General features: G+C 41.2%; 2 protein-coding genes across 2 annotated transcripts; both read right to left on the bottom strand.

Annotated features, from left to right (window-relative positions):
• Positions 1-705: 705 nt before the first annotated feature.
• On the bottom strand, positions 706-6025 carry stard5 (StAR related lipid transfer domain containing 5). The gene is made up of 6 exons (XM_064312877.1): positions 5441-6025; positions 5184-5233; positions 4202-4334; positions 3696-3813; positions 3062-3155; positions 706-2688 (listed from the first exon to the last, which is right to left on the bottom strand). The coding sequence occupies exons 1-6, from the start codon at positions 5528-5530 to the stop codon at positions 2538-2540; spliced, it is 636 nt and encodes a 211-aa protein (XP_064168947.1). The 5' UTR covers positions 5531-6025; the 3' UTR covers positions 706-2537.
• A 658-nt stretch (positions 6026-6683) lies between these two features.
• LOC135242297 (transmembrane channel-like protein 3) lies at positions 6684-23888 on the bottom strand. The gene is made up of 23 exons (XM_064313317.1): positions 23688-23888; positions 22576-22722; positions 21064-21139; positions 19698-19779; positions 19336-19442; positions 18481-18579; positions 18139-18281; positions 17653-17800; positions 17061-17104; positions 15941-16088; positions 15226-15335; positions 14627-14705; positions 13472-13720; positions 12371-12499; positions 12066-12133; positions 11700-11828; positions 11096-11206; positions 10267-10392; positions 9758-9836; positions 9616-9654; positions 9396-9438; positions 8974-9235; positions 6684-8354 (listed from the first exon to the last, which is right to left on the bottom strand). Exons 1-23 carry the CDS (start codon positions 23804-23806, stop codon positions 7451-7453), a joined length of 3441 nt encoding a protein of 1146 aa, XP_064169387.1. The 5' UTR covers positions 23807-23888; the 3' UTR covers positions 6684-7450.
• Between the last annotated feature and the right edge of the window lie 447 nt (positions 23889-24335).

Genomic DNA, 24335 nt, shown 5'->3' with positions numbered 1-24335 from the left:
CTCACTCTCACTTCTCAGCGGGAGGTGAACTCAGCCGAAAACTGAATCTGAATACTGTGCCGTATACAAAAGTCTGCATACCTTTTCTTGTTGCAGCATCAAAGAGTTCATTTAGTGACACTGCACGACTGAATGACAATAAATGCAACTTGATAAATCTTTTAATTTTAATTATGTACCTGTGTATAATGTGTATAATTTTTTGCATGTATAATTTCTTATTTTTCATTTAAATGGATGATACATGTTTATTCAACAATGGTTAAATAAATGAAATAAAATGGGTTTGAAGACATTGATGATGAAAAATCATTTTAAGAGGAAAATAAGCTAAATACAGGACTAGACTTATATGCAAAAATTCTAATTCTGTGTTTTTTCATGTAGATGAATGCTATTCGATATTTATTCGACAGCCACAATGAAATGAATGAAAATCTGTTTGGAGAGAGTTCTGATGAAAAATCAGTTTCCGTGGAAAATGTGCAAAAATTACACTACACACTCCTATATGCAAAAAGAAATGAAACAACTCTAAATTTGCATTTTCTTTCCTTTTGAAGGATGCTACATTATTTTTATTCAACACCACAGTGAAATGAGCAAATGAGAATTTGTTTCACAAACACACACATATACAATATATACACCATTATGTGTTTTCATAATTTTAGTGAAGCACTTTTTCACAATTATTCAGAACACTTTTCAGTTTAATATATTTCATTATATAAATTATATTAACCCATTTCGGTATTAGTGGATATTACCAGTTTTAGTACAGGTGTACTCCTGTATCAGTGGATATTACTCATTTCAGGACAGGTGTAAATGTATATTAAAGGATATTTCCTGAGGTGTATACTTGTATTAGAGGCCATTTCCTGTTTCTGTACAGGTGTACACCTGCATTAGTGGATATTACCCATGTCAGTACAGGTGTCTAGCAGCTGAAGTTGTGGATATTGCTACATTTATTTAAAAAACTACCCAGACACAGAATATTTCTCATCCTCAGTTAGACACACATCACATTTTCCAACCGCTTAGTACAAGTAAGAAAGACAGACATTCCTTTCCTGTTATTTTACTTCAGTGGTATCTGAAATTATACCAGTGGAGCAACAGAGTCCAATTTCAATGTTAGTTTCCCTTTTTAAAATTTTATATTACTGTATTTTTCAACAGCTACAACAGAGTACATATTTACATGAGCAAGTCTCTGGCCAGTGGTGTGTCTCAAAGCCCATACATAAAATTTTGTTCATGGGGTGCTGCTTGGGGCAATGTTTTTATAACAAGAAAAATATTGAAATACACTCAACCAGTACATATATTATTAAAGGTATTCAAAAATTCCCAAGATACAAATGTACCATTGTACAAACAGAAGGAATTGACACATTCTCATACTGTGAGTCAGGACTGGTGCTTGAACTACAGTAAGTCTCACCTTAATGATGCACAGGAAGAAAGACACTTAGCCATTTTAAAAGGAACCTCACTATTAAAATATCCTATAATGTTTTCAGTACAGCAGCATGCATTAGGACAGACAGGGGACAATACTGTGACTAAGATCAGCAGGACGCTCATGCTCAGTAACACTCCCTCATTTAACACCCTGGGAAGTAGCACACCAAAATTTAACACTGTGTTAGCAGTGACTTATAACAACGTGAGAGGTATCATTCCCTGGATTAACTGCATGTGGCAAATAGCTTGGCTGCCCTGGTGGAACAGATGTTCAATCTAACCACAACAGTGTTGTTGCCTTAATGTTGAAGGGGTAAATTGAACTTGATCTTGAATTAAAATGATAGAATTACCTTTTATTGTTCCTTTTATAGACACCATGATAAACTGGAATAATTACTGAAAAAAATGAAACATTATTCTTCCTCTTCTTGACATTATTAATAACGAATAGAACATTTTCAATGGAAATGTTTACTGTGTGAACTGGACTTAATGTGTTCATGGCTATGAATAACTGTTACAAAATGAGTATTGTACCTTATCAGACTGGTGTTTTGTAGTTGTTCCAATGACCTTCAGTATGTACTTACTGTACGTCGCTCTGGATAAATAAATGTAATGAAATGTAATGAAATATAATCCCATTCCCAAAAAAGCTGCACAAGACTAGTGTATTCTGATATACATGCAGCTCATGTATATGTAGTCAATAATCATATGACTCCAGAAATCAGCAACACTACAAAAGTTAAGGTATGTGAGATGAATCAAAATGCTCTAATGATTTCTACATTGTAGTGCACTAGCTTTGTTACTCAATCTGATCCCAGCCATTTAATCTTCAATATGTAGCTGGCCGATATTATTTATAAATGTGGTAAATCAGTATGTGGTGTGTGTAAGGGTGCTGTGGGCTATACTGTCTCTAAGGAGTTAAAAACAAAAATAAAAATCTACTTTTGACGAAAGGTCATGGTCCAATGCCAACATAAGTAGCGCAATGGAATAAGACATAATAAGCCAATTTCATTCTTGCATATTTTCTCTGAAGGCATCCATTAGCAGTCTTTGAGCGATTTGACTGCTTTGGCGAGGTTCTTGTAAAATTCGGCCATGCTGGAGGGGAAGAAGGAGTCCACCACGGAGCGTGGGAGGAGTCCGCCGAGGTCCGTCTGGAAGAAGCTCAACAGCTGCGTCTTGGACGGCTCCCTGTGTTCAAAAGCACCGTGAAATGAGCGACCGTGAGTGACGGAGTGCTCTCAGACAGACGCATTCTAGACAAAGCCCTTCTGTCCCATGAACTTAAGGGTGTGTGGGTTAGCGGGGAAACTATTCAGTTTACTATAATGTGACAATTTCCAAGAAATGTGGTTGGCCTCATTTTCTGAAGGATGGGGGGGGGGTTTAGATTGAAATTCATTGTCAATATTAAGGATTTTTTTAAAAATCAAATCAATCACCGATGAGATAAATAGGTTAGTGAGGCAGTATTTACAACTCTTTCATGCCCTCTTAAGCGTGGCTGTAGCACTTACAACAAATATTTGCAGGCTCCTCTGATTCAGTCTAAACGAAGACTCACCCAGGAACAGGAACACAGAAGCAGCCACACGGATGGTTAAACCCTCTGACATAGCCGGCCTGTGGAGGACAGCCAGGGTGCCCTACGTGGGTAGCTACCGAAGGAAGGAAAACACATGAACACACACAAACTGTAACGTGCTCATGCAGCGATATTATTACTCACTACGTCTACTTGTATAGGGAACCATGTGGTAGGGTTCCACTGAACTTAAATTCAATGCATCCCCAAGAGTCTTTTTGTTGCACAGATCATCACAGAATACTGACAAACCTTCCAGAATGTGTTAAACTAATTATGATGACAGCATTCATATTGTGCAATGCATTGCCATTGCATTGCCATTTTTGAGAGACAAAAGTGAATAACTATCCATATTTTTCAGAATTAAGTTAAAGCAACAATTGATAAGCTGAGACTTCCCACTTGCACACATGTTCTTCACTTTAAAGATATAGTTTCACATTAAAAAAGAAAAAAAAGATAAACAAATCCTCACTTTTAAATATCAAAACACAATTAAAATGAATGAAAGCTGTTGAAATCAAAATGGAATCAAAATTTGACAGACAACAAAAAAATAACAATAATATGGTTTCAGAAAGAATGCAAGCAAATAAGGTGTATTACGCACCATTGGATGTAATGGTGCCATCTTCATATTGCTTAACTAAAACAACATCTACAAAGTCTCGAGGAGCTATAATACCCATAGCTGCAGAGGGCGTTACTGTCCTGAAGACCGATATGTCCTGTGCGACAGTGGGGGACAAGGCAAACACACAGGACTCCGAATCACTGACAAACACGCAGAAGCAAAACAAACGCATCAAACAGACCAAACATGCTTAAGCTTACAGCCGCATTGTGGCATACGTATTTTATTTATCGCCGTAAAATAAAATGACCTTAAACAGGGAGATGTAAAGTGTGCACAAATGAGAGTTTGGGGGGGGGATATTTAACTGGACCAAAGTGTTTTTTACATGTATCCAAATCAAAGTTATAATGTTCAACAATTGAAACATATACATGAATAAATCAGTATCCTCCATTACAAAATAAATAAATACATGACAACCACAAGAACAACAATCCCACAGACTAACTTTGGAGAAAAGGCCTGCACAGGAAACTTACAACATTGACCGTTTCAACGAGTTCTAACTTCTTTACGTTGTTGTCCCATTTCACTCGAATTCCGTTCGGCACCGGCTTCAAACACTCCCAAACCTTCTCTGGACTTCCGTTTATAATGCCGTCCCCTTTGTACCTGAAATATTAAAATAAACATTTTAGAAAAGCCCAAATATTCCCCAAAATAACACCATTCCATAAATTTACATATAGCCTATTTTATACTGCACGCCATTGTTTAAAACTAAAATGAAATTACTCAAAGATAAAGCTTGGCCTATACAATGTATATACAGTGAGCTCCATAATGTCTGGGACAAAGACATATTTTCTTCTTGATTTGGCTCTGTACTCCACTATTTTAGATGGTTTGCATCTCATAGTGAGGCCTCTCAGGTCATGCTGGAGTAGCCATTTTATTTTAAACACCTTTTGAAACACCTGCTGCATGCCAACATCCTGGAGAGTGTTCTTGATCAGCCTGACAAAAGTATTCTTTGGTTATCCACTACAGTGGTCTTCTGCAATTGATCAGGTTGTCTGCCATTTCTGATCTCACCAGTGTGTACTTGCAGCATACCAAACACACCAAATGTTTTGGCTATGAATTCATTCAGATTTTTCTACCCAATTATGGCATGCTTTGCTGCCATAGATATTTATTTGGCCCTCATGTTGAGAGTTAACAGCAACAGAATCCAAACGCAAATTCTGAACCTTCAATCAACACTGCACCTACTGTTAGCTTTCTTCTGCATGAACTAATGATGTATAAAAAGGGCAGTAATTCTTACATGGTTCACCCGTCATGGATGTAAATACCCACAAATTCAAGCAGACATTCTGGACTTTAACCTCATATTTACGGCTTCATTTCATATGAAATGTGCTGCATTACAGAGCCAAAACAACAAAAATCTGTCACTGTCCAAATACTTACAGACTGCACTATATAAACATGTATAGAAGGCAGAGAAACGCTTACAAATTGCCTGGGAATTCAGTTGATGGTCGCCAGCACACAGTCACTTCATTCTAAAGAAGATGAAAAAGACATGATTTATGTCTCGCCACACATTTAGGTCTATACTACATCTTATTCCACAAAACAAAGGCAAGAAATTACGCAAAACTCTGCTTTCAGCTATAAGTAAGCGCTACCACGCATGATGCGTCATAGGTTTCCATTTCGAAATATTGATAAAATATGAAACAAATCAACCTTAGCTTTTATTTTATTACCGTTTTCTTGCATGTTTTCCACCCACTCTCGTCCTTGGCGTAGCAGAGGAGACTGTCCGCGACAGTATTTGTAATTTGAAGATAGTCCATAAGTATGACTACAAATAATGCTCAATGATTTTGCTTTGCTACCTGTTTGCTCAAACCACCTCACGGCACAATTTCTTGGTGGCACGGGCAGCTAGCTACAGTGCTAGAAAAGACATATTAGTCATATTGAATGTCAAATAAACAAGAAATGTCAAATCTTTAACAACGATGCAATGACCCAGTCACCATTCAGTATTATATATACATAATATTTTGCCAGCAAAAAACACCGGTAGATTGCACAACAAAAATCCCGGCAATAGTCGATAGTGTTTTCTACTCCTGGCAAGCTCACAATGAACACGTCAACGTTACAAATGGAAAATGAATAAATGGAAAAGCACAGCACAGGAAAACAGTTATTCAGGCTCGACACAAACAATGTAATAAATTAAATGGATAACAAAACTGTTCGAATACAAACATTACACAGACGGAATGGATGTTAAAATGAATGCTTCCTCAATCGTGCGAACATTTCTTGAATTGCACACTGGGAGTAGTAGTTCATACGTAGGCGTATAGAATTTACAAAACTACACCTCCCATCGGGCAAGTTACTATACCACACGTCGATATTTTCTCTATTTATCCTTTTTATGGAATTTTTTAAAACTGCGGTCTCAAAGGCGAATTGGCAGGGTTATCGAATTTATCAATCGGATTGCACCACATGTAGCCAGTTCGATGGTCGCACATTTGCCTTGCCTCAACCAATACTTTTTTCTCTGTAATATAGCCAAGCGTTGAGTTATATCATACAAAATACCCTAGCGTAGAGTTGTAGATTTCAAGTGTTTTGAATTAAAATGGATCCTGAGTTACTAATACAATAATTTGTAATTACTGTAAATGGTTAACATTGATATAATATCTTTATGATTCACTCATTCATATCTTTGTGTCAGTAACTGCAATGTTATGTAACATTTTATCAAAGAACTGGGTCATTTTCTGCTTGGACAGTGAGTATCCAAGTCCAACAACACACAGTGGACCATAGAGATCAAGGGGAGGGTTTCCCTGTCACGTTGCATCTAATATGCTGCAGAACAGGCGGTGTCATCTCAAACAGGGTCCCAGATGACATGAAGAACATTGACAGCCAAACTACCTAGAATACATTTGTAAACTGCTTTATTTACATCACACAGCACAAAAATCCCAAATATAACACACATCAAACGTTTAAAAAAAAAACAAAGAACATGCACATGAAAGGAATACTGTATATTACATATGGGTTATCAGTGCTCTGTTCTTTTTTTATTTGATTAGTGCCACAAGTACAATCTGGCAATTTACAAAACAGCCATGAGATAAACTGTAGCACGCATCACCAAAACATTCAGTGCTGAACGGCAAAATGACAACATAGTGTACACAAATTGGAAAAAAAATAAAATAAAGTCATCTTATCCTGACCACTTTAATGAATGAGTGGTGAGCATTTACACGAGGACCTTGTAAGCACGGAACAAGGGAACTAGCTGTGCACCACCCACCACCAATTACATATTTACACCCTTTTTCATTGTAAAACATTCTGATTATTTGAGTACATACAGACGGGTGACAAATTAAAAGAAAAACCAACATGAAGTGTCTTAGTAAGGTGTTGGGCCACCACGAGGACCACAGCTTCAATGCGCCTTGGCATAGATTCTACAAGTCATGTATTGTTCGCTTGGCGTACGCCACACATGCACTCGCCCACTTGTCCAGAATATGGTAAAGGATGACTCATCTGACCATATCACTTTTTTCCACATCTCTGATGATCTCAGATTACAATTTTGAGACAGCAATTTATCAAATTTTTCTCAGTTAAGACCTAGGGGGCTCTGTACATTATTATTATTATTATTATTATTATTATTATTATTATTATTATTATTATTATTATTATTATTATTATCCTCAAACATTTGAGCAGACCAGTTCATTAGACCCAGACACATTGAAATCCGTGCTGGCTTTGGACTTCTTCTTTGTGAGCTTGCCACTGGACTTGAGGTATTTGTCTTTGTTGTGAATGACCTGGATGTACTGGTCAGTGCTGCTGTTCTGAGGGTCACTGCTGGACGCTACTGAAGCCGAGTCTGACTCTGTGAGAGATGGCACCACCTTGTGCTTGGTTTTGGGCTTGACCTGTGGCTCATTGTGCACGGATGGGGGCAGGACAGTGCGGACGTTGGTCTGGGAGAGCGAGCGCGATGCTGCGTCCTCCCAGTCCCCCTCAACCTCGTCCTGCCCCTGCCCCCGCTTCCCGTACCTGTCCCCCCCCAGTTCCTGCGTCATGGAGAGCTCACTGCCCACCTGGTCCCCAATGTAGAAGCGCGCAGGCGCCGGCTGGTGGAGGTCGGACAGCGAACGCGGACGGTGTGACTGGCCGAAGGAGCCCCTGCGCACGCTTCTCAGTTCCTCCTCTTCTTCCTCCTCCTCCTCCTCCTCACTGAGGTGTGGCTGGTGTGAGCGGTGATGGGCGCGACCGGCGAACCTCTTGTTGTTTCGAGGGTACAGCTCCACGATGTCGCTGGTGTCGCCAGAGCGGTAGTGCCGAGGGATTCGGGTGGAGGACCGAAGCAGCTTTTTGCGGACCTCGTGCTCGTTGACGATGACGTAGCGCGTGGTGTGGGAGCGTCGTCCAGAGAAGCTCTGGGCTGCTGCCAGTCCCACCGTGTCCGGGTGCGCCAGCCGCACGCTCTTCCTGAACAGGGGGTCAGAGTGGATGTTCTCAGTGTAGCGGCTGCAGGGGTTGTATGCCACGTGGTGGTAAGACTTGCATCTGCTGCCTGTGGCACCTCCAAGATACCCGGGGGGCCTTCAAATGCATCGGAAATGTATTCAGAAAACAGAATAACAGCAAGGAGGCGTACATTTGAATGCATAAGTTTAAAGCCCAGAAAATGTTATATGAGATAAAATGTTTCCACTTTGTAAGTATATTTAATTCATTTTTAGTTTACCTAAAACGTATTTAGCGTTGCCCATTCATATATGTAGCTTCATAAATTACTGCAGCCGTTCAGGTAAAATTTCATACACAAAGATACAAAGTACAAAATGTTTGACCAACTCTGGTTGAACATCAACCTGAGGTGATAACTCCAGGGGTCAGAAAGTAAAAGACATGCATGCGATTCTCCCATCTATGAAGTCAGCCAGCTGATTTCATTAATTAGTTAATTTATTACCTGAAGAATTGTGCATGGAACACCTGGATTACCTGGAAGTACTGGGGATGAATTTTATTTTACACCTCTGACATCAACTTCAGATCAACTCAGGAAACAGGAGCATATTCACTGAGTATGATCTATTCCTATTGCGTACACACAAACTATTGAATAGAGTTGAACCACATGTAAAAAAGCAGAGCGCACCCCAGCCACGATTTGAACCTAGAACCCTGTGGTTTGGTTTTCTTTGCTGTCTCCCACCTGCTGGGGATCTTGTCCATTCGGTGCTTCTGCAGGATTGGGATGGAGGGGTTTGGTGAGGTGCCAATGGCCCGGCTCACGTCCGAGCGCGAGGCAGACTGGGCAATGGTGCGGATGCTGTTGCCACGCTGAGCCGGGGACTCAAAGTTGGCGACGCTGCCGTTTCGCCGGGGGGAGGAGGAGCGGACAGACGACTCCTGGCTGGTGATGTCACTCTCCTGCTCCGTCTTCTTCCCTCCCTCCTCTGTGCCCTGGAGCCGGGCTGTAGGGGGGCCGTCCACAATGACCCCCATAATCGAGAAGATAGAAAGACAAGTCACTACTCAGCAGTTTCGTTTGGTCTTTAAACACATTCAGGAACACACAGTCAATGACCCTCACAAATACAATATTTATGAATATAGTGAGCAGACCAAGGTCACCTGCAGCCATCTGAAAGACCTTCTTCTTATCTTCTGTCCTCTCCTGAAACAAACACATGAATAGATGTGTTTTAGAACGCAGAATCCGACTCGAGAGAGAACACAGCTAAACTGTTTACTCTTTTAAAGGCTGAAGTTGTGATGGCTAATGCAATGCATTGTGGGAATGGCTGGGACATAAAGCAATGGCTAAGTGGCATATAATTAGTCTGTGTCTCACTCTGAGTTTCTTGCACGCGCTTCGATCGGCTTGCTGCTTCTGCCATAAACACAAACAAAGCATTAGCTCCTATTTTTTTTTCGCCAGAGGCCTGTTAACCATTAATTCTTCTGTGATGACCTGAATTAGTAATCATACTTACGGTCTGAAGCTGCATTCTCAGCTGATTGTTGGTGAATTTTAAAGATCTGGCGATGGCCTGAAGGTAGTATATCAGCATACTGGAAAGAGAGAAACAGGCATGCATTCACACACACACACACATACATACATGCACACACACATGCACATACACACACACAAACATAACATGCAACACATAAAACACACACATATCACAGACACTGTATGGGGTGTGATTTTACATTATATTATGATGTCAAATATTACTCTTCACCTCCGCAGTCAGCTTTGTGTACTGTGACCCATACAGTTTGACAAGTCATTCATCAGATAATCAGTTTTCTGTGTCAAGTCCTCAGCTGGTATGGAGGACTAGGCACATTTAGTCCTCCATACAGCTGTGCCTCCTCAATAATTGAATTCCAAACCCAGATATCAAATCACTGCCCCAATCTGTATGTTAGCTCACTGAAGGTTACCTGACCCAGTCATTCCATAAAGCAAATGAGCCAAGACTTTTGTACTTACAACAGCAGGAGCAGGGCAGGCAGGACCACAACGGGACTCGTCACATAGCTCATCACTTTACTGAACCAGAGTGGGAAGTCTGCCGCGATCGTTTCAGAGATGATATCATAGATCTTCTCCTGGCCACTGGGCATAATCAAAAACCAAATTATTAATAACGCGTGCATATTTATCAAAATGTATTACATTTCATATTTTATTTTCACTGGCTCTGCATTTTCCTTTGTTTATTTGGTATTTGACAGTCTTCCAAAGATATTTTTAAATTTATTTATTTGTTCACTCTTTATTTTGTTGTAATGCAGTGGTAACCAACCGTGTTCCTGGGGATTTACCACCCTGTAGGATGTCATTCCAACCCTAACAAAGCACACCTCATTCAATATCTTGTTGAGCTGCTAATTAGTAGGTGTGCCAATTAGAGTTGCCATGAAAAGCGTCAAGATGGTAGATCTCCAGGAACAGGGTTGGTTACCACTGTTTTAATGCATAAAATGCACCACAAATGTATTTTTATATTTAATCAAATGATGAGCCAAGGTGGACTGAATGGCTTCCATCCAAAAAAGAACTGATGTGGTTTCAGGTTTTTGTTTTAGCTCAACACTAAGACGTGATATTCTACTTATCAAGGTCTTGATTGAAAAGACTTATTCATAAATTGCTTGAATCTGGTCTCATAGTACTGGGCTAAAACAAAAACGTGCACCCACATCAGCCTGTTTGGATAAAACACAATTGGTTTAGACAGACCAAGAAAAACGCGGGTGATATTTTCTACAGCACTTTGAGGAGTGAAAGTCAGGCCGTGATTTATGAGGCCGTTCACCTGAAGGGACCACAGTGCTGGGATGGCCTGTACCTCACAATGGCAAAGATGGTCGGCAGCATGCACAGGAAGAGCATGAACAGCAGCATGGCCAGGTAGAAGTTATTAGACCTGCAGAAAACATCGAAACAAAGGCAGCCTGCGTGTTGGGAGTGCGCTTAGTGGCCTGAATGTTTCTGACTGGCCACTGGCATCTGCGTCATACAGTGGAACTTTTCATTATGAACAAAAGGCATTTAGCTAGTGAAGCATACTAGGAATGCTCTTCCCCAGTTGAATAGGTTGAAATGATGGTGCGCTGTTTGTGTGAGAATCTCTCAAAGGTGCACATGTTAGCAGAACCTCACACCAGCCAGGCTCCGAGGGATGTGTGGTCACAAGGCAGGCTGTACTAGGCGGCCATGTTGGGAGACTTTTATGTTTGACATGAAGGACTCTTGTCACTGGAGATGGAGAGTGTGTGGAACTGAGGGCAGGGAAAGAGGCCATTAGATAAATCAGCACAGAAGATGGACTGTGAGCGTGCCGGTCAGAGAGGCAGTTAGCCTCTCTCAGTCTCTTTCAGGCCGAGGGGGACCTCGTCACCCCAACATCAGTCACTGACCTGGAGGCTCGGAAAACCTGTTGATGTGGGACATTGCAGGTAAGGACGGCCCAGCTACGCAGATACATCAGACCAATCAGCTTCATTACGTTAAATGCTGGCAGGCATGGTGAGAAGAACGCTCCCATCCTGGGATCAATAAATATAACACGTTACAAAAAAGGATTAAAATAACACTTTAAAAAGTAAACTTTCAACAATAGTTCAGCTAGACACAAGACGCAAGATACAGCCTAACATGCAAGATAACAGTGAACTCGAATTCTCTATATAAGAAAGCTTTCATTTCTGCTCTGTAGAAAATATCACTACTGCAGAAGTCAAATACACTTCATCCATAACGCACACAGAAAATTTTTCACATACCAGATCATTCCTTGGTTGTAGATCAAATGGAGAACGTTCTCAGCAATTTTAAATTCTCCATATTCAGGCTGTAATTAAATACATCACACATGCAAAGAAACATGCACACATACACACCAATATAGAAAAATACGTATGTGCGGACACACAGACACACACACACACACACACACACACACACACACACTAATAAGTACTCATTCAGGAATTTGTGAATCTATGAGTATAAATTATTATAAATCTGAGATAGCTGAAGTTGGGGAAACAAAGCTGTAGATAAGCAGTTCACAGATGTGCTCACTTACAAACTTGCTTTCCAGATCCCAACAGCAGCAGTCACTCAGGTACCGGACGAAAAGTCCACGGATGAAGTCGATAAGCAAGATGCTCGCCACCGTAAATATCATGTCAATGATCGAGAGTTTCAACATTTCCTGCAACAGAAGAGCAATTATTTTGTTATTTTAAAATGATTAAATTTTGATACACATTTGATGACTTTTTTTCCATAGAAGAAAGGCAGACCCATTAAAAAAGCACTTTCCTGCCTGCAGTCAAGGGGAAATTCAAGTGGTTGTAAAGATTTCAAACAAAAAGCGATACATGTAACATCTCATCCACCTGGACAATTCCATTAAATAAATGTCATGCTGCACATTTTGATCAATATCCAATCTGCAAAAAATGTCGTGGGGAGGGTGGGGGAGCTGAAAGGCAGTAAGTTTTCATTTGGCCCCCCAATGTAATGCTTTTAAAAACTATTTAACAGGGACCACTGCACACAATTGCAGAATGACACTGTAATTTTTCAGTGAGCGCACAGACAGAACCATCTCAGCTCTAAATAGTATTGGGGGCCGAGATTGGGTGTTTATTATCTTTATTACTGAACATGTTCATGTATTAAATCTCTATATATTAGCCAATATTTTACAAGCTACCTGTGTGTTTTACAAACAAAAACTTATGTGAATTGTTTTACATATATTCATATATATTGTTATTGTATAATATTTAAATATATTGTTTCAAGGCAAACATCAAATATGCTGTACAATATAAATACAAAAATGCAATCATTGATATATTCTGGATATCCACTTAAATCACACATTCACACATACTGCCTTTATAATGGACTTTTCTAATCCATCCATATAATCCATCTAATTAAAATAAAAAGTAGAAACAATGGTTACAATGTGATGTTCCTTGGATATAGTCATTTTTAAATGATGCCATTGTTATTAGTATTGTTACTACTACTACTACTACTAATAATAATAATAATAATAATAATAATAATAAAATATTATTGATAATAATAATAATAATAATAATAATAATAATAATAATAGTAGGATGCTGATGATAATGATGATGACGATGCTGATGATACTTCCTACCTGCCCGACGTATGTCTCCCAGCACTGGTCTTGCTGTGAGCGCATGTTGTACTCGTACAGGGCGGTGTGGTTCTGGATGAGGGGCATGGCACTCTTGGTCCGATTGGGTTCCAGTGCCACAGCCATGGTGCTGTTCTGCCGGTCGGAGATCTCCGGCACAATGGTGGCCAGGTTCTCCTCCTCGGGCAGGGCAATGGTGGCCAGGAAAGCTGAGGAGTCTGACCAGTTCCCCGCAGCTGCCACGGGAATCTGCCACACAGAAACACACACGCGGGGGGATCACACTCTGTACTTAACCTGGCAAGTGTATGCGCACGCACACACACACACACACACGGGCTGATCATGGTCTCTACTTAATCTGGCAAACACGCACGCACACACACGCACCCACACATTTATATGTCCATCTGCTGATCATGCCCTCTTATCACACCCTCTTGTGTCTTCTGGTGTGGAGTGCAGTTATGGCACAGTGATATGGGGCCTTAGTTTGTAACCAGAAGGGTTCAGGGTTAACTCCACTGCATGGCTCTACTGCTGTGCCCTTGAACAGACAGCACTCATAAGACATCTCCCCTGCTGTCTTCAGGAGGAACAGCCAAAGTTTATCCCTTTAGGAGAGGCTGTCACTACATTACAAATTCAAGAAAAACATTGAGCTCATGACAGAAATGTACAGTATGTCCCAATGTTAACAGACTCAAGAGCTCAGAACTGTATGTCTATCTGGATAACCCTGACGAGGAGTCACTGTTACATTTTCAAATTTGAATTAATCAAGCAAGCAGACCCACCATAAACACAAGATTTCGCTCTGTACTCAACAGTATTCTATTAAACATAAAATAATCTACTGAACAGAAACACTTTTCCGCACTTTTGATGAAGGTGCACATATATGTACAGTACATACATACACATGCAATGCATGTGCATACAGACATGTGTCCATGTACTGCTGGTACTACAGACTAGCAGTACCTGGACAATTTTCAGACACACACACCTAGTGACAAGGACCGTCAACGCAACGCTTAGTGAGTGATGTGTGAATATCTACACCAGTGTCACAAGAGAAAGCACAGAAATATGAAATATTTCACCACAATCTCTGGAAAGAGGTAGAATAAGGAGAAAAAGAAGAGTACTCACAGCTGAGCTCATGCTGTTCACCTTGTCCAGGAGGGCAATGATCAGGCTGTACAGGTTTCCCAAATACAAGACCAACACTCTGGCAAGGGAAACACAGTTTTAGCAATTTCACCAGCAATTCACACAAGCTAGATACATATCATCACCTCTGATTTTTCATATGCATTCAGAATATATTTTTTAAATGATCATTCAACCCCCAGGATCAAACATTACTGTTACTATTTTATGCATTTCCCCCAGGCACTGCAGTATTTGTGGAACTGGTATTGCAGCAGAAGGCTGCAGGTATAAATCCCAGGTGGTAAATTTCTGGTGTATCTTCAGCAAGGGACTTAACCTGATGCAGTAAATATGTGTTTGATTATGAGGACTGCATGTCCTGTATAGTTTTGTGATCTCTAGCAACAATATGTCAAAAGGTTCTCTCAATTTAGTTCAGCTCATTAATGTTAAATAAATTAGTATGTACTTCATTGCACATTTTTCTGAATGTTGGGGAGCAGCACCCACCCCCCCCCCCCACCCCCCTCAATTTATTTATTGCTGGAGCATCTAAAATTCTGCCCCCCAGTGTCTGCCGGCATGTCTGTTCTCACCTGGCCAGCTGGAAACGGAGGCTGGTCCTGGGGTGGTACATCTCCAGCTGGGCCACCAGCTCAAATGCTGACGGTGCAATCATGGTGATCAGGGACACCACCACACTGACCTGCCGGCACACAGACAAGGCTCATCACCAGTGTGACAGGTGACAGAGGTCTGTCGGTGACAGGATGCTAGTGATAGGAAGCAGGATACACAGGAGACCAAGACCAGATCTGACTGCCTGAAAGTTTGACTAATTCAGTGTTAGGCTAAATGAGAAGCACAGCCTGGTCACTCTGACAACACCACCATACCAAGACAGAACTCTTCAGCCATAGGAAGGACATACAGAGCCAAAAGTAACAGGAGAGTGAAACAGTAGAATGGGACCTAGAATACAGCTGTCTCTGTTAAATTGAAAAACATATACACTTGTCAATACCATGAAATAAAAGTCTGTACGTGTCTCATATTCATCTTTTGATCTCAAATCCAAATAAAATATGTATACAGCAAGCATAACAAATTCCCTCTATCATTCCTATACTTTTGGAGGCCGCTGTATAAACTGGAACGAAAGAAACCAGCTGTCATATCTGAGCAGTAATGGTCCAGACAGATGACATAGCGTGCACCCCCCTTCCCCCATTTTACTGTCCAGAGCTTGGCAGGGAGACGGATGAAAGGAAAGATAAAGATGTAGCTACAGCACCCTTGTTGCTCTCCTACCTCATTCTTTTCCCACAGTGTGAGCTCTGGCTTCTCCTGCTCCAGCTTCTGGGAACGGTCCACCACAAAGTAGATGATATAGATGCTGCCTGCCAGAGACAGCAGGACCAGGATGTTGGCCAGGATGCGCAGACTGACCAGCACAGCACTAGCGAGGCAGAGAGAAATGTGTAAAATCCCAATATAAATACCTGCAACATTCAGAAAAATACATGATTGTGAGCTTACTGATAATACTCCAATTTAATTCTTTGATGAATTTTGCTATTTTTTATGCTCTCCGTAAATGTATAAAGGCAGTCTTCAGGAGTAATTCATGGCCATTAATTACATGTAGTGGAAAACCATTCCTCTAATTAGAATCAGTATAATTTCAACATTGTTGACATAAATTGGAAGGGGATGAATTACAGCACCAATGATGAGTTAAAGCGACATTGAATTCATAAAGAACAAAGAAACAAAGGCAGGTCTTTCAGTCTAATGAAACAAAAGATGTTATGGTTGCTATTTCCAATAGGCATTAAGTCAAACTTCCAACAAATAGCGGGTGCGTGTGGGGAGATATTATGAGAGAATGTTAAATGTTAATGCTTTGCGTCATTCTAATGAAAGCCTAGCTACAGATACAGTAGGCATTTTCATCCATTTAGAGCAAGCTGTCATAATAGCCATGTACACAGTGGCAGAGACAGACATCTGTGTGGAACGTTTATTGTGAGTACCATACCTGGTTTTGACTATGGTAAATAATTTTACCTGTTTGCTGGGGGTGGCAGTGCAGAGACTTGCGTGCGTGGGTCTGATGGAGATTTAGGGGCATGACTCACTGATTTAGGGTGGGGGGTGCTCTGCAGTAAAAGGCTGCATATGAAATATGGGGCCATGTTTTCTGCAGTTCGCTCTCTTCAGTGACTGCATGGGGCTGGTCTATAAATCACAGCTGCTCAGAGCCCACTCTCTGAGGGTTCGGACAATCCGAGGGGAGAGGGATGACATGCAGAGTATCACAAATCTATTGAGTTCCACTCTAACCTGGGGGAAATTCAGCAGGAGCTAGCCTTCCAGTGGGAAACTTTCATTATAATAATCATAAAAAGTACGTCCTACAAACACCTACAGACTCGTGTCCTTCTTCTTCTCTTGTTCTTCAACAATGGCCTCCTTGGAAGGAAATGAACAATCAGAGTGAACAGACAGTCAGCATGTGACTTTCACAGACACAGCAGGACAGATGTTAAAAGAGATGACGGACTCCCACACACAGCACAGGACACATGCGTTCCCCCAGTCAGAGCTCTTCGCTCTTTATGTGCGTCATAGGGATAACAGATCAGCTGAAACGGATAGGAGTCTCTTGGGGAATTCAACATCAATACACTGAAGCATCAGCTTTTCTACTGAGATTAAGTCGTACTGAATTAAAGCTGAGTGAACACGATTGAACACTGGGAATGAGATAAGAGAAGTTTGCATCTTGTGACCAGATAAGAGGGGTGTGATACAGTAGGAGGGGTGTATTTTATGAAAAGGATGTGTGTCCACTGAACTGTATGTCTCACCATTAAATAGGAAGGGTGTGTTCAGTAATTAGAGAAAGGGTGCAGGTGTGTCTCAAGGGCAGGTAAAGTGGGTGTGTTGTGAGGTAGGAGGAGTTTTTTGCGTGCTGAGAAAAGAAGGCGTGTCCCGTGACTGCCAGCCGCAGCGCTCACCCTGATGTTGTTGACGATGGCCGCCCCTTTGCTCTCAGCGGCTTCCGGGTTCCCGATCAGATAGTCCCAGGCACAGAACACCCTCCAGCAGAAAGTGTAGTTCTCATCGGAGGCGCTGGCCAGGCTCAGCCTCGAGTTTTTGGCCATTCTTAATGAACCGAAACGCACAAATGGTCAGACTTTCATTCATAAATACAGTTTTGTTTAAACAATAAGTCATAGGCAAAAGGTTCAGCTCTGAAATTCACGAAGATAAAAAAATAACACAAACACACACACACACACACATTATAAAGACACAAATAGTGCAATGTAAACATTTTCTTAAAACTATTTTTAAAATGAATTAATAGTTTATGAAAAATATGATAAAAAATAGTTATGTTGTATATTTTGATGTTTTTTCAGAAGGCATGACACTGTAAGGGCCACATTTTACAAATCATGAAAAAGCAATGTTGAGAAGTTTAAGTCTCTAAAGATTACTTTCTTAACAGTATGATGAAACTGTAGGCAAAAACAGCCATCCCAACCAGAAAGTAGGCCAGAGGCAGCCGATACCCGGCACTTCCAATCTTTCGAACCCGGCCATAGTAACCATAGAACAGGACCGAGTACTGGAGGTAGCCCTACCGGAGCAAAAACACGCAGAAACACGGAGAGATAAGGGGACAGATGTCTGAGATAGTGGGAGAAAATAATGGAACAGAGTGCGGGTCTGAGAGAGCAGGAGAACGATACACTGACATGCTGAGTTAATGAAATTCTTGCGCTATCCTGAGTTGTGCCCGATATCGACAGGACAATAAAAATCTTTGATAGTCTTGCCCCGAGAGACCAGATGGTGTCCAGGTCTTGAGCAGAGGCCAGGTGCTCCTTCGGAATGGTCTTACTCCTGGTGGTACCAAAGGGTGCCCCTGCCAGCAGCTAACAGAAAACACAGAGAAAATCATTCAATCAACCAGTCTTCATTTTTACAGAGTCATTTGCTATCGGGCTGTCACACAAAATCTCACAGTGGTAATTTTACAGGAGCAAGAAAAGTGTATAAATAATAGACAAAGCCATTTGAGCCAATGTGGGAAACTATAAAAAATATTCTCTAAGACATTTAATTAAAACGATCACCCTGCATTCCTGGAAAATGGTAGTACACAGACAAGAAGCCTATTTAGTCGCTAAACAAACAGATATGGAGCAAAGACCAGCAGTTTTCAGGGTGGCTGGGATCTATAGGAGAGAGATGGAATGAGAGAGAGAGAGAAATGGCAAGATAGAGAGATACTGAGGGAAATTACCTACAACCCCGCGACAGGAGCAACATAAATCAGCTCCCTCTGAAACAAAGCAGCCAGCCTCCACAAAGGTTCCTCTGATCTTTAGAGCATTTTTTTCCTTTCACCAGTATTTTTATGGTCTCTCCTGCCATTTTATTTTGTGCATGTAAGCTTCCTTAGAGTCTTAAAACAAAACGTTCCTTTTTAAAATATTCTTTATGCTGTCACCTAGAGCCTGGTATTTAATGACTCAAACTCAAAAGATAAAAACTCATAAAATCTGCAGTCAGCTCTTGCTTTGACAGACCACAAAATGGTATGAACAAGAAATAAATAGTATCTGAGAACAAAATGACTTTAGTGTTTTCTGTAGTATTGCTCTTAAGAGAACAGTGGAAAGACTCACTTCTGGGAGTACAATGAAAGCTCCAGTCATGATGGTGAGGACAATGTTGATTCCAAAAAGCCATCGCAGGAAGATGAAGTAGGAGGCCACGCCTGACCCGAAATGACCTGCAGATCATGTCAGAGGATCGTATTGCTATCAAAACATCCCAGTATAATTCCCAAACAAACAGCATTTGTAGTACCATTTCAGAAATCATGAAATAAGGAGAGCTTTAAATATCCTGGAACCCAAACATGGCCAAAAGGATATCACTATTGATTAAGGTCCAAATAGCAGGTTTGAGAGACAAAAAAAAAAAATGAAAGCAAGAAAATTGACAAAAAATAATGGCAAGAACACAGGCCTTTATTGGTCCTTACTCTCAATCTTCTTAATTCTCATCTCCCAGGGAATGAACAGAACCACGATGTTGTACAGCAGGCGGGACAGTTTCTTCAGCAACTGCAAACAACCAACAGCATAAATGACAAAGGTCATTTTCAATTTGAAAGGGCTCCTTTGGCTATTCCCCGTAGGACAACACCAGACGAGGCTATTGTCACTCTCATCCCAGTACATACAGGAAGTCGATATGTTTGTACTGTATCATCAGTTTGTGCTGAGGGTAATTACGGTCACCGATGATAGCTAAATAAATAACTGAATGAAGCAATACGTAAACAGGCTCAGTTGATTAATGTGGTTTCCAGGTTCCAATCTAGCAAAAGCCACAAGGAACCAGAAACAATCTCTGTAATTAATAAACCATCATCAATCCGCTTGCTAAAAGTCAATTAATTTTAATGGCGCTCGGCGCTCAGAAAGCTTTACCGAAATGCCATTGGAACATTTTAATTAAACTCAGCAATAACAACTGGCTATAAATTTCACCAGCAATGTCTGCAGGCAAATACTGCACACAGTGTGCAGGGCTGAATGTGCAGCTAGTGCACATACAACTGCAATGTGTGTCTCTCACGAAGAGAGGGGGGAGAGAGAGAGAGAGAGACAGAAAGAGAGACAGAGACAAATGATTGAACAGAATTAGACAGTTTTAAGTCATGTGTTTTTATAGCCCTACCAAACTCTCTAGTTTTATAAAAAGCCTTATAAAACAATGAGATAAAACCCCATACTCTGCGCATAAATTGAAAGTATTCAATGGGAAAAGCCTGAGGGATGGACGTAATTAGACTAAGTGCATCTCATCGTAAAGTCGAACACCAAAATCACAAACATGCTAAAGGGTGTGTAAGTGCCGAGCTCTGGAGGAGACAAAGGGAAAATGATCATGTGGCCCTGCAATAATAAGTGGTGGCAACAAGCAAGGATCTCGTTCACACTAATTAATATGACATGGCCATGCAATAATAAATTGTGGACATGAGTAAAGTGTCGTGTACCCACAAATTGACATGGTGTGAACATGGCCACAACATAAATATTTTTTTCTCTAGATTCCCTCCAGGGAACCGCAGGAATAACTGTGCTTTAACCAACGTGATGCTGCCCAACCCTCTCAAATATCTTATTTAAACAGAAATATATAAATGTATATAAATACAAATCTGTGGTACACCTGGGATTTATGCTCCAATACTAAGAAATTATCACTGGGGACAGATTTTTTAAATGATTCCTGTATATATGCGTATGCATAATAATGTGTGTTTTTATATGCATTCCATGCAGTTGAATCTAACATGTTTATGTACTATGTCAAGCTCAGTTTCACATCCGACTTACATCAGCTCCTGCAGCCTGGTACCCTCTGGTTCTGGTCAGCCTGCCCTCGTACTTCAGAACGATCTCCCGAGCCTGCCTGGACAAGGCAGGCACACAGAACCATTACAGGGTTCAATGGAGGATCTCGCTCCTCGAACGCCCGCTTTATCAATGAAGTCGCAGTGGGAGGAATTCTGAGCCCTGCTGCAGATTTATGGCAGCGAGATGCGGTGATGAGGTCGTTTCTGCATGCGCTTTATTACTCTGCAGCCCATTGGGGCTGCAACATCAGCCATTCTGGAGGCAAGGGGTCGCAATATGAGTTGTTATCATTATATTTTTGATATACTCTTTCATTTTCATTTTCATTTTCAAACAAAGCAAACAATGCACAGCACAAATTTAGATTTTTTTTTCCTTTTTTGGGGGGGGGGGAGGGGGTGCTGTATTTTGCAGAGACAATCATTTAAAAGATATGCACATTATAGTGCAGGTGGTAATCTCTCATTTAGACTATGCCAAATGAACGGTTTCTGCGGGGACGGAATCTGTGGGCGTTCATCCAGAGATTACAGCGAAAATAAAATGCAGGCTTGCATCTCAGTCTAGAGGGCAGCAATAAACTCTTCTGAAGCAATAACAAATCTTCCACATAAACCCTGGTGTTGGGACGCAGATCAGCAGTTTTTCTGGTTTTGGGGGACAGATCGCCCGGCAGTGGGTGTGAGTGTATGTGTGCACGGGGGCTGGTGGGGGTGCAGTAATGGGGGAAGCGGTACTGTATTAGTTCTAGTCCCAGTCACAGTGCTGGACCACAGCATGCTTTATAGCCTGCATGCCACCGACAGGATCAAGGCTCTGACCCCTGTAAAACTGACTGGGCACATAATCAAACTAAAATTAAAATATCACCTGCTCTAATTTGATTTGTTTTTCCCGACGGCGTGTCATTAGAGCGGAGAGCTCTCGAGCGCCAACATTAACTATTATTTATATCCTCTGTTTACTCTGCGGATGGTTCCTTCCCCCCATTAGTGTCACTTAGTTAGGCTAATTTAACCATTTATGAGCCCTGCATAATGAACATCCACCATTTACACTTCTAAAACTGACGAAAAAGCACTGAACGCCAAAAGTAATGGGATGAATGCTGCAGTGCAGAGGCTTTTTACGAATATGTAATGTTTTCATCCATTTTACAGCCATGCTTCCCAGCTCCACTTTACAAGCATGCTCCGGCTGATGTCATTAAAGCTAATAAGCAAAAACAATGGTGCATTCTCACACCCTGGGCTAAGCTTATCAATAATTACGCTATTTCTTGTTCTTTATGACAAAGCTTACAATGTTGGGATAAAATTCTAAATGTTTTCTTTTAAATATGAGTAAATATAGCAGTGCAGTGTCACAGAGTACACAAGCAGTGTAAGTTTTCATGGTCAGTGAAATTTCAGTGTTACTGAATACATGCATACGAGCTATGTGTGCTTTTCCCTCAGTGTTCTGTGAGCAATGTTGTCCGATGGTTCTCACTTGAGGGCCTTCAGTTTGTGTCTCATAGGCCAGGGTCGGCTTCGAATATTGGCAATAATCTCCTTCTGGATCTGAATGTTCTGGAACATCTCCTCGGGGTCGTTGCTGTCGACTCTCTCATCTTCTTTATCCTCTTCGTCCGATTGGCTGAGAGAGAAGTAAGAAATAACACATCACTATCTGAACAAATAAACAATGTCTGAGTTTTTGTGACACACATAAAGACGTAACATAAAGACTTCATTACTGGAAACAATATATTTTTTTAAATAATAATTTAAAAATAATTTTAAGTTATGTGTTCAATTAAATTGTTTGTGAAACAGCAACAGAAACCGAAATGCGTGATAACGTCAGGCAGGAATCTCATGAATATAAAAGCAGTGCTTGGCTTGCTTATCTTTCATCACTCTGATTTAGTGCAAATTAATATGTTAAAATCTTTCATAAGACCATTAAAGCCTGAGATTAAAACAGAACTCTAGAGGAAAGCATGAACAGTCCTCAACATAAACTATTTGGATTTAAGAAAACATGAGAGAGACAAAACAACATGGTCTGCACTGTTAAATACATTTGAATAACAAAATAGCATATCAACCAACAACATGAAATAAATGTCCTAAAAATCTCTTAAATTATGCCATCACAAATCCAGCTTTGAACACGCATTTAATTTAGTTATATACATAAACTGTCAGAGAATATTTATGGTTTTATAAACAAACCTACATTTTATTCGCTATTTCAGTGTTATCGCTTATTTCTAAACATAAATACAGTGTTGCATATTAAGAAGCGGATCATGCCAGGCATCTGACCTGTCTATGGGCAAACAGCAAAAGCAAGATTGACAGCAAGAGGAATAGAAGGAACGAGGGAAAAAGAGAGGAAAAGAAATGAGGGATAAGAAATGAGGGAGAACGAAGTATAGAAAGAGAGGGTGAAAAGAAGAGAGATTTAGGGAAAGAGGAGAAGCAGGAGCGAAAAGTGAGAGAGAGAGGCAGACAGTGAGAGAGAGCAAGAGAGAGAGAGAAATAGAAAGAGAGAAGAAAAGAAAGAGGGGAAGCAGAAGGAAAGGAAAGAGAGACAGAGGATATGGGGGTGCTCACCCGGGCACCGGGTCTTGGTAGTGCGAGTAGATCCTGCGGGAGTTCTTCCTCATGCTCTTGTGCCTCCTGGAGGAGCGGGGCGGGCGGGCGATGGCCACGGGCTCGCTGAGGGCGCTCATGTCTGCGAGGGAGCCGGGCGTCCGTCTGCGCACCGAAACTTTCACCTCCCCAACTGCCAGCTGCTCTTCAGGCTCCGCAGCTCCTCACGGACCCCCCCCCCCCCCCTTACACCTCCCTACTCTGTGTACATCCTCAGCTGAGGAGGGGCTGGAGGACCTGCTGACATGATCCCTGATTGGAGGGTGCTGGAGACCCCCAGCAGGACGAGACTGAGCGAACACAGTCACTCCCACCCCATCCATTAGAGGCTGTTAAAGAGACAGCACACACCATGGGAACATTTCGTTATAAGAAACAGAAATCCAGCATGCATAAAGTGCTTTAAAACTATAGATACTAAGCTAAGAATCGGTACACTCAAAAAAAAAAACAGCCTCATCACATTGCATTCTTTATAGGTGCATTTAATAAGGAGAGAAGACAAATGTCTTCTGTCTTCATGCCAATGTCAGAGTAGGGCACTACAGACATCTTAGACTGACTGCTAACAGGTAGAATCCTTACTTCACACTTTACCCAAACCAAAGG

Source organism: Anguilla rostrata, chromosome 16, assembly GCF_018555375.3.
Source record: "Anguilla rostrata isolate EN2019 chromosome 16, ASM1855537v3, whole genome shotgun sequence".
Taxonomy (NCBI): domain Eukaryota; kingdom Metazoa; phylum Chordata; class Actinopteri; order Anguilliformes; family Anguillidae; genus Anguilla; species Anguilla rostrata.
This window is presented reverse-complemented; position numbering and strand designations above follow the sequence as displayed.